Source organism: Biomphalaria glabrata, chromosome 12 (genome assembly GCF_947242115.1).
Source record: "Biomphalaria glabrata chromosome 12, xgBioGlab47.1, whole genome shotgun sequence".
In the NCBI taxonomy this organism is placed as follows: Eukaryota; Metazoa; Mollusca; class Gastropoda; family Planorbidae; genus Biomphalaria; species Biomphalaria glabrata.
Window position 1 is genome coordinate 25917190 of NC_074722.1, and position 16458 is coordinate 25933647.

Here is a 16458-nt window from a genome sequence, read left to right on the forward strand (position 1 = left end):
AAGTCACTAAACATTAAATAGTACAAATATTTCTCTTACAAGACCTCAAAAGTCTTCTGGGGAGAAAAAGATGGCATGATCAATTTGGCCAATGGATTTAACATTGCCCAAATTAATATCTTTCCTTCTCAAATGAGAAACAGCAATCTTACAGGAATTCAAACTCAGGACTCTCATTTTGGAGTTGTGCCTTTAACCCTTGGAAACACTGCCACCCATTTCTCCCCTTACCTTACTTAAGTTGAATCAAAAGTACCAAACCAAACCTGTCCAGCAGCAGTTGTTTTGGGCTTTTTAAATTATTCTTTTTTTGCTCATGTTAAACTCTTACTCTTTTGGGTAGATTATGTAGTGTTGGTGTCATGCAGCTAATCAGTAAGACCTGATGCTATCTTTTTTCTCCTATAAAAGAAAGAAAAATATAGAGAAGGAAGAGGATATCTTGAATAAAGGCAAATCAAACTAAGAATCCATCTCTGATAGCACCCTTAAATATGGTTTTAAAAAAACGTTCCACTTCATAGAAATACATTTGAAAGTTTGTAGGTTTTTCTTATTTCTTGGCAATCACTTCTATTTGTTGTTGTCAGAAACTCATTTTAAGATGTAGACTTTGGAACATTTTTAAACCCTAATAACTTATGCCACCACAGCTACTTAGCCAGCTTTAATTTGATTCATTAATTTACAATGTAATTAATAGCCTTTTCAAATCTTCACTTCTAACTTGTTGCTTTTTTTTTTATTAAATATCTACAGAGACAGTTTTCAAAGCAGCACACAGTCTTTGATCAAAGGCCTCGCCCACAAGTTCCTCAGTCTATGGCTCCACCTCCTTCACAGACACAGTCTATGCTACAATCAAAACCAACAACGATGTCTCCAATGTCTGGGGCTGCTCGGCCTGCTCCTGTCTATACCAGCATTGGCCAGACCATCAACCATCCACCTAGTATAACCAATAGCCTGTGTCGAGTTTGTGGAAATGTTGCAGTGTACCTGTGTTCTAGCTGTAGACGTGTCTGGTACTGCAATTTACATTGTCAGGTAACAAAAATTTAGAACTTGACTAAAAAACATAAATTTGTATTATCTTTATAATTATAATTTTAATAATTAAAAAACAAATAATAGCTAGTGTTATCCGTGCAAAGGTTACATGACCCCTAAGTAAAGCCCTTGCTGAATACAGATGCAGGTGATGAAAAGAAAACTTAAATTGACCCCATTGAGACAAATGTTTTGTCACTTGAAATACTACACTCATCGTTAAATATTTCAGACTGAAAAATTAAGTCTCGTCAACAAGCTTCAGTTTTAATAGATTTCAGAGCTTGTCCTTATTCTGCTGAGTTGTTGTTTTAAAGTTGCTGGAAGAGTATTTTCTGTCTTCCTTTACTCCACTCTTCCTCATTTATTTTCAGGCTGTTTTAAGTTCAATGTGGCTCTAAGTTAGTATTGTCCATTAAAAATGTTCTTAATAGCAGTTTTAGAAATTTATAGGTATAGCTCAGTATAGCAGACGACACCACTATCCAAAGCATAGTATACACATATAGTGGTAAGAGACATCAGCCCAGAAAATGAACTTATCAATACTGCAGGGTTACCTCTTCCTGCTTTTTTTCCACAACTACCATCTATTGATGTAAAAAAAAAAGGGACAGTATTTAAAATATTTTGTTCAAACTTTAATTAAATGCAGTAAATTTTTTACAGTTAGGCATCCCAATATTAACCAGTATTGCATCTTGTGTATTTTCAGACAAAGGACTGGGGTGTTCATGCTACTGAGTGCAAACCAGCTACCTGATTGGTCAGAATAAGTGAAAAGGAAATAATTAACAGCTCAAGTCTGTGAACTTTATTTTCACCTTTCACCGCCCTTCTCATGGACATCAGGAACAATCAAATCAAAATAATCAGCATTAGCATTGGTCCTTGTTCACGGAGTAATCAGCCACTCCAATAACTGTTGTCAGGGTGAGAAGTGCTGCAGATGTTTATGCTCAGATCCTGATTGGCTTAACATTATTACCCAGCAAACTAGTGCATTTGAACTAGCCTTCTTAAACTGTTTGGCTATTTCTAATAAATGGTAAAAAAAAAAATGATATTTAGCACACCTGCTGTGTTGGTTTATGATATTTAACACATATGAGTGTTGGTAAATGATAATGATATTTAGCACACTTGTTTTGAGATTTAATGTTGATTAATCCATGAAGTTTTCATTGATGTTATTGATATTTATGATTGAGAGGAATTTGTCTTCATCAAAAACACATTACTAGTTTCTATTATATGAAACACATTTTTAAACTTTATGAAAAAAAAATCATAATTTAATTGTTTGTTTCAATTTTGGGTCTTTGGGTCTTGTTTCTTACTTTGTCTATAAAAATGTTTTTTAAATTTGTGTAAAATTAGTTTTATACCCATTAAAACAATTATGGAAAGATAGACAAATTGGTTTTATCTTAATCAGCTAATAGGCATTAAGTTATATTGTAATATTTTTCTTATTCACATGTAACACAATATATGTGTTATTGGCACATTTAACACAGTCCTCACTCAAGCAATGTGTTAATATCTATTATATCATAGCCTATGTGCCATCACCTACTTTAAAGCCTATTAGTTTCTGTTCAAATAATCAATTTGATTGTACATTTTGTTTTGTGTGCCATAATAGTATAATTTTTTTAATTTGAGGATTTGAATTCAAATCTCATATCAGTGTCTAGTGTTTGTATCTCCAATTTCTGTTCTGCCAAACTATTGCCAACAACTTTTCCTTCTTATATTTAATAAATGATGATGTAATTGTGTTGTATGTAGGTATTTGCTCTTGTTTTCCTAATAAATGCAAAGAATTATTTATAAATCTATCTTAGCAATGTAAGCTTATTGAAAGTGTCTTCATATTTTTTTTCAGTGTAAGAATTAGAACTTAACTTACAATTCATTAAGTATGTTAAGACTTTTTTTAAATTTCAATGAAGACAACAGAATCAGAATCTTGTAGCCTACACCATAGGCTAATATCACATTTTATTTGTAGATATAGCTTGTCTAATTTATTGTACACAGTCTATAAATACTAATGAAATTTTAGCATAGGAAACAAAAATAAACATTATTATACAAAGCTACTTTAAAGAGAAGGAAAACAAATGTCTAAGTATTTACTTTTGCTGCTTAATTGACACTTAAAAGGTTTGGTGATTTTTAAATTTATTTTTTGTCATGTCAGCAATGTTGTTGTTTTTTATTATAAAAAATTGTCTTTGTACATATTCCAGTAATTTTGTGATAATTCATTCTTTGTATTTGTATGTGTGTGTGTTAAAAAGCCAAACACAAGTTGCCTGTTATATTAATGGTACATCATACTGGAATAAAATAATACTTCATTACAAGCATAATATTCAAATGAAGATTCTTAAGATTTGTTTTTCTCTATTAGTTTATTATTTTAATGAATTTTTATTTCAATCACATAATTGTTTTACATTGTTATTATATGGCAATGCTCTTTTTATGTTTATGATCTCAAGAAACCAAATTTTTCTTTTTGACATTCATATTATAGATAAAATACTGAGACGTGTTTGATGAAAACAGTGTGCAGTGTGCGTAGCGCCCAGTGTTCATTCTGTATGTGATAGGATCATAATTAAAATCCAGTTCAATTTAATTTTGTTTATGGTTTTGTTTTACAGACTTCACAAGTCTGTCTTAAGATTTTAATTTTATTAAATTTATCCATAATTTTATCAACCTAATTATTGCTATAATAAAACATTGTGTTTGCATATTTTCTGAAGATTTATTCTGACATGACGTGTATTAATTTATTGCCTCACATTCCTTGTTTATTGGCACATTTACTCTTGTTTTACTCTGTAAATTGTCACTTCAAGTAATTAATAATACCTGACACCATTCCTTGTTAGAAAAGAAAAGAATAGGTTATCTTTGCATTCCAATTTCGAATCAACTAAAACATTTTCTCTGGTAAATTAAAAACTTTTATTTTTCTAATAAGGTTTAAATAATAATTCATTAGCTTGTTGTATGTTGTGCATTATGCTGTGGGCATGTCCCTTAGTGAGATTGGCTAGTCAAAATGATGTTAGATTATAGGTTCCAATATCTGAAACTTATCAATAAAGCAATATATATAACTATAATAAATGGGACTCTTTAATAAAAAAAATATAAATACAAAAAGTTATACAAACTCCTTTAAAGGTGAGGTCTATATATATTTGAATATATACTTTTTATCAAATAAAGTTGAATTTTAACAGTATTTTAAAATGCAGTTTCAAAAAAAAAAATCTATATGTTGTTTCTAAAACGGAACAACACAAGTAACTATTGAAATCTCTATAATACTATTAGTCATCACATCTTTATGATCAAACATCATTGAATAAAATATTTTAGTTCCATGTTTTATTGCATCACTTCCAAATCCAATATTTTAGTCAATAGGTGAATATTTGTATAGGTCATGGTTTAAGAGCTCTCTTAAACTGATTATCATGTGCTATCTCCACTATGCTATATAACATTGGTAATTATTTCTACATTTATTGGATGTTGCTTATAGCTTTTATACTTTTATATTAGACTCTTTTCTCTTAAATACTTACTTGTGATTTTTTTCTTGATTAGCACATGCAGAAAACCTTTGAACAATGAAACTTTTTTCCAGTCTGTCATTTCTTCAAGCTTGGTTTTTCTTTTTACTATTTCTTGTTTCTTTTACTCACAGCTCTACTTTGCTATCATTAACTCATTTTACTTTTTTTAAATTTTGAAATGAATTAAGTTTTTTTTCCCCCTCTATTGTGATATGAAGTCTGACTTCATTTCTTTCTCATTATTAATCTTCTATATATAGGCTAGTGTATTTCAAATCAATGATATTGATTTGAAATACATTGACAGTGTCATGTTATATTTATTGTGTGAAAAAAGAAAATAAATTAGTTCTTACCTCTTTTAAATTGTTCTAAATAAAATATTTTCCTTGAATTAGTAAGTTGTATTCAAATATTGGGACAAAAATTGTTGTTGAAATAGTCAAACTTTAAATTTTTATTGTATATTTACAAAAACCTTAAATGCTAATACAAAGACAGTTGTGATTATAACTAGATTGCAAATAATTGAGCATTTCTAATGTTTGCTCAAATGAGACTAGTAAGGTTTTCTGTAAATATATGGATTCTTTACAGTAGTAGTAACACTATGACTCAAAATATAATCAGCATTAATGATCTATTTTGTTTTTTTTAATTACTACTATCATAAGCACTTGGCTGTACTAAAAATAGACTCATAAAAATATTGTTTGTGTTCTTAATGTTGAAATCTGTAACATTTTCTTTGCATAACTCCTGAGCTTTTGTTGTTTTGTTTTTTTTACCATATTAATAAATGTACAAACAATGATAGCTCCCAAGCATCTACTAATGCCAAAGATATAATGATGCCATTCCAAGTACCTGTAGGCCTATTTAAGTGTTCATCTGTGGATTTCTTTATGTGTTAGCATGATACGAATCTGGTGTGCTTAGAATGTGTATTAATGTGTTTAATCAAACACATCAAGCATGCTGAGTACCTTTGTATATGTATATATTTGTCATGTGTTGACACAAGTTGCTCAGAATGCTTTTTAATGTGTTAGGCTGTTGGTCACCTTGGTGTTGGGTTTACACATTCATTGTGCTCACTGTTGATTTTAGCTGTACACACCTACACCTCATGTGTTGACTGCACTCATCAAATTATGATCAGATTATTGTGATGACTCCAGCAGTGGACTCTTATCCAGATGCCTATGATTGCCATGTGCATTTTGTACATAACACATATTTATAGTCATTTCTCTTTTTATACCTCTATTTCTCTTGTCTCAAATCATTATATCCCAAAAGTGTATACTTCACATTGTCTACCACTGTGACTGAAATTGACATTTAAATGACAAAGAGACAGATGTCCAATGCGGATGAAATAAAAGATATGATCTATCTTTTAAAAAAAAAATTATGAACCCTGTTTCTGAAGGCCTTACAAGTACTTAAACTTTATTATTTTTTAATTATGCAAAATAAAATGTATTATATTTATATCTGAGTGCAGTATGGGATAGCATGTGTGTGTGTGTTTGTTTATAAGTGTGCATTCAAAAATTCTTTAAAAATACATTTTTTTAATATTATTTAAGCACTGCCTTGTGTATATGCTAAACAAATGATGCTCAATTCTTTGTGGGGTTTTTTGTTTTAACTCTGGTGGTTTGGTTTCAAAATTTATATCAAATGTTTTCATTCTTTCAATGTTGCCATTTTTACTGATATGCCTCACCTCCATTGCTTTCATACAAACATATCAATGTTTTTACACATTGAAGTGGATGAATTATCTCTACAGACTTGTACTGCATCTTTCAAGACTGTTGTGTCAAAAAGATCATTAGAATAGATGTTGTATTTTTACATAATCGAAAGACATTGTCATATTAAAAAGTACCGAAACAAAAAAAGGAGAGAAGCTATATTATGTTTACTTGTTACGCAACATGAATAATGGTATTAAACCAAATGTAAAGTTATTTATAAATACATTGCGTGTTGTTTTCCTCATTATAACATGTGTTGTTTGTTTCATCCCTGTTGAAACATTGGTTTTTAGATAGTATTTATTTATTAAGTAAACATGTGAGGGCTTGTAATTAAAATTTTGCTCAAATTATCAATACATTTATAATATATATATTATAAATATATCTAGATCTGGGCTCTATTTAGTCTTATTTAGACTGTCAAGTGTAGGCCCTATAATGAGGATATGTCAGAATTGAGCGCTATAAAGGTAGTTCGTTATTTTTTAAACTTATAACTAAAATGAAGTTCGTATCAAAATTCTTTTCTAAAAACAACACTTGAATTTGTATTCTATTCAATGGGTTAGTTAATAAATGGAAAATATATTTTATAATGATCCATTGACCATTTTACAATTGTGACCTTAGATGCATTTTTTTTGTACCAATGCGCAAAATCTATAAATGAAGCTTGAGTTATTAATGAAGAAGTCATGACCTTTTTTTAAAAAAAAAAGTTACCTCCCCTGAAGTTTTTCATTGATAAATCTGCTTGCATATATAATTTTAAAAATTAGATGGTTAACTTTCGGAAAATGCATAAGAACTTTGAATGATCTAAAATATCATGATGTCCGATTTTCATTTTCTCTTCTAAAAAGCACTGCATAAAAATAAATATACATATATTTAATAAGACTGGATCAACTTACAGATTTGATCAAGTTTAATGTTTTGCCTGATAGATGTTCTATTATACAACAATAACCACCAGCATAAAAAAAAAAAAGTTTTTTAAGCCATAGCCTAAATCTATATCATAAGCACAATAATTAATTCAACTTTTTCTGCATTATTATAGATAAGTGTGCCTCTTATAGTAGATGGTTATTATGAGGACAATTTTGTTATAAAATAGTTTAAAGCTTAGCTTATTTTTGGCGTTCTAATGAAAAAAATATCCTTAAAAACTAACACTAACAATTAGAAGTGATTAGGACAACAGCCTTAGATCAGGGAAGCCATCAATACAAAAAAAAATCTAGATTGAGTGAAAAATTGTAATTTAAAAATTGAATATCAGTTTTTATATGCTTACAAATTTGTCTTTAACCAAATGAAACCAATTCTGTGCTGACTCCAATCCCCTCATACTAAATGGTAATCTTAACTTGCATTAAGAGCACTCATAATTTGACAAAATGTTTCCAATTTATAAATACAAAAATGGTTTGGCCACCCTACAATTTAGTCAAATCTATTACCATGACTTTTGCCTAAGTTACCAAAACAAAAACAATTGACATTACCAGACTATGGAGAAGTGTTTCCCAAAATAAGGTACACGTACCCCCAAGGGTACAGGAAGACTTTGAAGGGGGGTACACGTCGCACCTCATTAACTAAGTTGACTTTTTAAAATATTCATTTATTATGTTCTGTTAATAAATTAAAAAGGGGGGGGGGGGTAAGTAAAAAAATTAAAAAAGGAGTACTCATAAGTCAAAAGTTTGAGAAATAGATGCATATGTTACAGTTACACTCTAATAGATTTAGTTTTATGTTCCATATCATTACTAATTTGTAGCCTAAGTACCTAAAAGAAAATATTCTCAAAGAGACAGTTGGAGAGCTCTCACAAAAGTCACTGTACAAAGATTAAACTCCCAGAGATTGACCCTTGCTGAAAACAAGCCCTGATGTCATAAGATGTGGCAAAATATGCAGGAAAAAATTACAGAAATTGAGTCTTTTCTTATGTATGGAAAAGTTATTAAAAAAAATTGTTAAGATGTTTCAAAATCATGATTTTTATTTACCTATATAGCATATAGATCTATCTAAAGTTTTTGGTTCATTTTTAGCGGCCCCCGAAATGGGAAAAGACGCTATTAGTTTTGTGCGAAATGTCTGTCCATCTGTCCCGTTTAGATCTCGTAAGCTAGAAAAGATATTGAAAATCTGACATCACAATATTTTAGACCATTCAAAGTTCTGATGCAACGGCTACTTTTTTTTTCTGAAAGCGAAAAATCTAATTTTTAAAATCAGTTATGCAAGCAGTTTTTTAAAGAGAAAAAGCTAATTAGTATGCATTATAAGTTAGACCTAAATTAACACGAATAGTAATCTTGTAAACGTCATTTTCATAACCTTTTTTTTTATTGCAAAAATGTTTTTTTTTGGAGCATTCGAATAAGAGATTGAGCCTTTTCAAAACAATTATATCAATTATGAGACTTCAGTTAGGCCAGGAGAGGCGCAATAGCTGAGTGGTAAAGCGCTTGGCTTCCGAACAGGGGGCCCCAGGTTCGAATTCTGGTGAAGACTGGGATTTTCAACTTCGGAATCCTTAGAAGCCTCTGAGTCCACCCAGCTCTAATGGGTACCTGATATTAGTTGGGGAAAAGTAAAGGCGGTTGGTCGTAGGCCACAAAAACAGATGAACTTAACATCATCTGCCCTATAGACCACAAGGTCTGAAAGGGGAACTAGTTAGGCCAGGTTCACATCTAACTTTGCATTCACTTGCACCTATCCTTTGATCTGCTGTACCGTTGGGGCACTACACAAGATCTGTCAACCTTCTTTCTCCATTCTTATCTCTCATTTGTCTTTGATATAATTTCATTTGGATGTTCTTTCTGAAAATATTGAAGCCTGCCTGGGTGGACCACTTCGGGGGCCGATTTTGAGTTTGTGTTTCCACACAAACTGTCTTTGTAATCTTGTTTTTTTTATAATGTAATTACTTTTATAATCTTTGGCTTCAAGAAAGCTCAATGTTATTTAATCAATACCACTATTCGGATATCTATTGAAAGCTTATGTCACAGATGTATATTAATTCATGGCTTTCAATTTTTAAGCTTCTTAAGAATCCAATTAAGTAAAAGATTTTGTCTACCCTTTGAGCCAAGAACTAATCACGATTCAATCGAGAATCAATATGTGAAACAGAAGTAAAGAAATCTAGTTTACTAGCAACAGGGTTTCTGTATGTTGGTGTAGTTTTTTTAGATTACAGACAAGATGGCACAAGGGAGAGTTCTGTCCAGTTTATTCTCCCTTGCCTTGAGGTTCAACATAAAGAAGCACAACATTCTTATATTACATGTCAGTTTAGACATTGAACACACTGTGACAGAGTTTCTTCATTTAATCATTTGTGAACAATAACATCAATCAATCTACAAAAGGACAAGACAACTTAAAAGAACAACATAGTTCAAGAGCCATTACAACTGCAAACAATTCTGCATCTTAATTAAAGTTGTTGTTTTTTAATACATAAAAAATATGGTGCTCTTTCTTTTATAAAGAGCACAATAACTCTAATTGTAACACTCAATTCCTTATCCAGCTTGTGTTAACATCTCAAATGCAAAAATTACAAAAAAAAAGAAAGCTCACATTCACATGAAGTGTTAATTACCACCAAATTTTGTTAAGGGACATTTTGAAATAAACCAAAATTTAAAATATGATTTGGAACATTTTAGAACACAATTCACATAAATCTTTAAAAGAATGCTGGTGATATTAAATAAATAAATCAAAGAAAAAAAAACTGTCAAAAAAAAAGAAAACCTCTCCCAACTACCAACAATATCAAGATTAAATATGATTTGTACAACAGTTCACATAAAAAAAAAAATGGAACATGTATGTATGCTGTCAACCAAATTACCTCAGGGGAAGGAACTGAATCAAGACAGACTAAAGGAAATCAAAGACTCAGCCAGCAACCAATTAAATTTAAGCTACTGACTTCATAAAAATCCTTCTCCTTCTGCCATTGGTTCATTCATCAGCAGAAGTAAAGTGGTTGAGTGACATTTAACAAAAAAAAAATAACTTTCTCAGCAGTGACAACTTAGCACCATGTTAACTCATACATGACTAATGAACAGACACACTTAATAAATTATATGAGAAATATTTGTGCCATGATATGTAGCAAACAGTTTCAATATGAGTATCAATATTAAAGTTTTATATCAGTTGTTATATTTTTTATTTCATTTTTGGTGTAAAACAATTGCTTAAAAAAAGAGTATGACTTACCAGTAAATTTTAAAAGAAAATAAAAAGAAATGGCAGTGAACATTCATTACATAACTATTGCACTATTTAAATGCTTTTGTAAGATTCACATTTGCAAGAGAAATTAATGCAAATATTTCCAAATATGAAGTCACATTTTATTTGGACATAAAAAAAAATGTATAATGTATACACTCAATAAAAGTAACAATAATTTCACTGAATATTCAAATATTTTGTTTTGTCTGAGGGCCTTGTATAATTCATTCTAACATAATCTATCCTACATATGAACTGACCAGACTAAATGGTAAACTAGTATTGTAGCACCATAGCAAACGTTAGTTAATTAAATACTTTTATTTGTAAAATTTACACAATGCTGTATGAACTTTAAATACACATATATATCAATATTTCAAACATTTCCTATGAGAAATTAAAAAGCCTTAAAAAAAATATTAAAAAACAGTTTGATGTGAATGTTCTAATGTTAAGAATAATATTACAAACAAAAACTTTTCTTTGTATGTCTGATTTTGGTTCCTTTGCAATGATATATTGAACATTACAAATTTTTTACAAATATATCTAACAGTTATAAGTCTACTTTACTATTTTTGGCTTCAACTTTAATCTCTATGTAAGGCCCGTTCAAATACTCATCTGGGACTTGGGCTACAGAATGTGGCTTTTTGTAAAAACCTTTCCGGAGTAGCAGATCGTTACATTCTGTCTCATCTAATGGACTTAGGTCTATTGTCTGAAACGAGAGAATGAATCATAAAACACTTGACATTGTCAATGTTTTAAACTAACAGACTACTGACATCTGACAGACTGAGAAGTAGTGTCTATTGAAGAAGAAAGACAGACATAAATATCACCATTATTTGTAATATTGACAGAAAAAGAACAAAGAAATGACAAACTACAGACTTGTAAGACAGAAAGAGAACAAAGAAATGACAAACTACAGACTTGTAAGACAGAAAGAGAACAAAGAAAATGAGAAATATTAATTAGGTAGACTAAAAGTTTTTAAAAAATCTTACTTCTAAAATTTCATCATCCACATTTAACAATTGAAGCTCAGGGTTGGCCCCAGGCTTAGCTTTAAACTCAACATTATGACTGTATGTATGGTCAGGAATCTCAATAACATAACACAAATTAACAGTACTAACAAAGATTTAGCAGCATGTTCATTAAAAACATTGTATGTATACATAATACTTTATTTTTAAATTCAGAAATATTACTCTTTTTTTTATTAGATTTATTGTAGCTCTTCGTCAACAATATAAATTTTATCAAGCTTAACTTTTTATATAATGTTTAAAAATAAAACATTTTCTATTTAGATTACTTTAGATAAAATACTTAAAATATATTGTTAAAATTCATAAAAATTTATTTTTTTAACATTTTTAATATATCAACAATAACATTTCTAAAAAGAAAGAGCTCACACAATTCTTGGGTTTCTTGTTTCATAAACAAGGTGTAAGCCTATTTGAACAGGCAAAATCATGAATCAAAGCTAATTCATGTTAGCCTGACATCACTGACCATTTCAATTAAAGGCTCAAACAATGTTGTGAATAGGTAAGACTGATCTCTATGGCTGCAACACACATTAAATTATAATCATATTACATAACTTAAAAAGAAAACCTTTTAAATTTAAGTTTAGTAAGCATACATAAATATATTAATATTTAAGTAATAAAGGATACAAAAGAGGGAGATCCCTGTTAATGAACCTCTTGACCTCTGGAAGTTTGTTGAGCCGTCATCCTGTGCAGCTCTACAAATAATAAACATGATAAAAAAATATTAACTTCATATAGATTTCAATTTATAATATAATTTAACTTTTTCAATTCAGCAAACACATTATTGCCAGTGGCATGGGCCTAGCCAGTATTTTTTATCCGAGGGGGGGGGAGGGTATATATAAATAAATATATAAATATATATATATATATAATTTAACTCTTTGACTGCAGTGTTTTTTTTTTTTTTTTTTTAAATGCTATTTTTTTTTTTAAAATAAGAAAATGTTCCAAACATGGCTAAAACAAAAATTTATTGTTTAAGTACCAATAATGCTATAGTAACATATTTGGTATCAAAGTAAAGGTAAATGAATGGAGAATGTGAAAATGTAAACATCTTTCTATTTAAATATAAGATATAAATTATAATCTAAATAATATGACACTCAGAAAAAAAAATGGATGCCAACTTTAGAACTTTTGAGACCTAAATTTAGATTTCGTTCTTTGTATTACTGTTGAAACAGCATATTTAGACTATTTACAGCATTTTCAAAAAGAAATGTGATAAAACAGTCAATAAAAGATGATGAATCATTGATTATATTATTATTTTTACCTGGTTTTTTAGTCTGAAAAAAAAAGTGAAAATTATTGCGCTTTTCATTACTACCAATAACAATAGATACCAGTACTAAATCTATCAACCAAATGCACTCAAATATTATGTACATTTGAATCAATGGGATATAGATCTAGATTTGTCTTCTTTTTATTTGCCTAGAACATCTTTTATTCTAATACTAGACCAGTGCAAGACATAGGCTAGCGAGAGATCAAAGCCTAAATCTCTAACTAGATGAAGGACAATAAAAATCCTAATTCATTTTCCCTAAGATTTAGACATCTAATAGATCATTATTACTGTTCCCATAAATTATGGATTTAGAATAGTTTTATACTTTACTTTTATTTAGTAGTAAACCTTTTGGAGTGCAACTTGAACCAGTATAGTGATGGTGATGATTTTTACCAAGAAGCAATACTAAAAAAATTGCTAGAAAATATACCAAGAAAAGGCCTAGCATGGTGGATGAATATTGGATTTAGATCTGCCATTTCTGTTGTTTTCATTTATCTTAGGCTTAGTTCTATAGGAATCTACAAAGGTATAAAGATAAAAGCATAGATATAGTCAACCTTGATCTACATTCAGGACCTGAATGTGGCGCCAAGTTATACTAGGATTTCCCTGTTTGCGCTTTCCTAGTAATGGCCCCTATGTCATCGCAACTCTTATTATGCGTAATTCATTTTGTTGGAGAACATGTCCTGCAAACCTCATTCGACGCTCTGTCACAACCTTACTAAGGGGTGGACTACCAGTTCAACAAAGGATTTCCCTGATTGACACCCAATTTCTATATAACTGACTCCTAAAAAACGTCTTAGCCATCTTTATTGAGCCACATTTAGTTTTTTTTTTCAATTTCGGCAGATGATTATTCACTGCACTTTATAAATGGAGCCCAGCCACTGGTAGAAATGTGTAACCTCTCTTGGCTACGCTCATGGAATTAGGTGACTATAGTTTGCTTTATATTTTATATCGAACGGGAAAGTTTTATCGTCAAAATCAACTGTTGGGGGTTTTAAACTAAAAAATCTCTTGAGTTTTTTTAACAAATTCAAAACACCCTTTATCAACGGGATAATGGCGCAACAAGCGCCAATTCCCTACTGGTCTTCATTGAAGGTAAAGCCATAGTGGGGGCAAGTAAGGGTCAAACTTTGGAGGAGGACTAAAGCGCTAAACACATGGGCCCCATTCGGAAGATGAATGGGGGCACTTAGGATGAGTCTGTGCTCAATTAGGGGGCCCAGATAACAACTTGATGAAACCCACATAAGGCCAGCGATCTGTAACCAACCAAGCCAATCTGTCAACACTTGCCATTAAAATATTGACGTGTAATGCGGAAATCGCTGAATCGTTTAAATTAAGACGATAAAGATCTGTAATAACTATAGGCACTATAGCAGAAATGGATTAATACATTGCTTAGTAATACTAGATCTATACATTAAATAAATAGTGCATGTATTGTGCAGCCGAAAATATTATTGTTAGTGACACTGCTCACAGATCAAATTATAATATTATATATAATATATATATCATAATTATTGTGTCTTAAGTCAAGTTAAACTTAACTTCTTAATCATTAGCTAAAGTCTAAAGTTAAGTCTAGATCTATAATAAATCTATTATAATAATAATAATATAGAATTAATAGAATCATAGATTTGATAGATCTAATTTATAAGTCGTATAACTATAACTAGTACTAGTATAACTTTAGAAACTTTAGTTTAGTATAACTAGTATATGCTATTATAGTATAGAAATCTAGTCTATAGTTATAGTATATAAAGTTATAGCATACTTTTACTATAAGTCATAATAACTTTAATAAGTCTCTAGGCTCTAGGTAGGAGTCTAAGTCAAGAGACAGAGTCAAGAGCAAGCAAGACTCAACAAGTCAAGTGAAGTGTTAAACTTAAAACTATTTAAGCTGATTCTACTTACAACTACTCTTGCGCGCATTACAGCATTTTTATTAACATCACTGATATTAGTTTCAGACTGGTAATAGTCATCTTCATTACTATCACCAAACGACGCTAAAATGATACAACTGAAAACGAAAATACACGTCAGCGATCCGGGCGATCCCATGTTTGTTGTGCTGTACAACCACCGAGTGAAAATTGTAATTTACCCATTGAAGAGCTTCGTTTTCATCACAACCTATATATAGATCTAGATCAGAATTGGACCTCATTCACCTATAATTCCATGATTTACCAATCGTAAATAAACACATTTGGCCACGTAATATTGATAAAACAACGAAAAATACGTATCAAGTGACAGCCACTATGGATTACATAATTTGTAAAGAAGATATATAGAATCACGTGGCTAAATGTTGTTTGTTTACGATTGGTGAATGAGGTCCGATTCTCAAATTATAAACACCAAGATTTCTTACTTTTATTCTGAAAGGAACTTTTTATCATATCTTTATAATAGATCTATAGATTTATATCAATGTGCTATTATTTTTTGCAATATTATTTAAGAACTAGCCTAACAAGCATGACTGTACGCATGACGCGTAGGACGTAATCATTTTTTTATTTTTTTTAAAGTAACGTTTGTATTATGTAAGATTATAAGATAGCCTAGATATCATTTCTGTTTTGTTAAATTGTTGATCTATTGACGTCTAGCCTAACTACTGCAGGGACGGCAAAACTCTACGGGACGGCAAAACTCTACGAGTGTCTGTGATAATAACTGTAACTCACCAGGGGCGTATTGGCTATATACAGGCATTCGGGCAAATGCAGGGTGGACCGGTGCCCTATTGGGACGTTAGGTCCAGCGAAAGAGCTGCATGAATGCTAGTAAATTGCTTTAAGATTTTATAATATTCTCTTTAAAAGCAATGTATTTTGAGCGTCGTGATTAAAAAAAAACAACACTTTAACGTTAAAGTCTATAACTAATCTAAAGCAGGGATGGGCAAATTACAGCACGCGGGCCACATGCGGCCTGCCGGAGTGTTTTATGCGGCCCACAGTATATACACATTAAAAAACAAATATATTAAAAATAATATCTATATAAATTATTGAAACTGTCTATTATAAAAAGTTTCAAGTAAACGAAGATTATGCTTATGGGCTATAACTTCATCAATACACTCAATTCAAGACACAATCTCTGATCAGTATTTATTCAATGCTATGAAGAACTGTTTTGAATGTTGGGTAGGCTTGGAACAAGAGGGCAAGTGTAACTAATGATGGAGTTCGATCTTTGACTGAGTAAAATATTTTTTTTTTCTTTTTATAAAAAATATCCCAACTCTAAACAGGAAAGTTTGCACAAAGCTGCATAAAATTTCAACAAATTATTGGTTGAAATAA

The 16458-nt window shown here is 30.5% G+C and overlaps 2 protein-coding genes across 2 annotated transcripts in view; one reads left to right on the forward strand and one right to left on the reverse strand.

The window, feature by feature from the left end:
• Positions 1-6650, forward strand: part of LOC106067717 (uncharacterized) — a 204512-nt gene extending 197862 nt beyond the window's left edge. Inside the window, exons 11-12 of the mRNA XM_056006954.1 lie at positions 760-1047; positions 1766-6650. Of these exons, the coding sequence (XP_055862929.1) occupies positions 760-1047; positions 1766-1813 (336 nt within the window). The 3' untranslated portion in view covers positions 1814-6650. The remainder of the gene's footprint in view (positions 1-759; positions 1048-1765) is intronic.
• A 3123-nt stretch (positions 6651-9773) lies between these two features.
• LOC106067718 (selenoprotein M-like) lies at positions 9774-15358 on the reverse strand. Its single transcript, XM_056006635.1, has 4 exons — positions 15050-15358; positions 12418-12488; positions 11734-11812; positions 9774-11441 (listed from the first exon to the last, which is right to left on the reverse strand). Exons 1-4 carry the CDS (start codon positions 15197-15199, stop codon positions 11277-11279), a joined length of 465 nt encoding a protein of 154 aa, XP_055862610.1. The 5' UTR covers positions 15200-15358; the 3' UTR covers positions 9774-11276.
• Positions 15359-16458: the final 1100 nt, after the last annotated feature.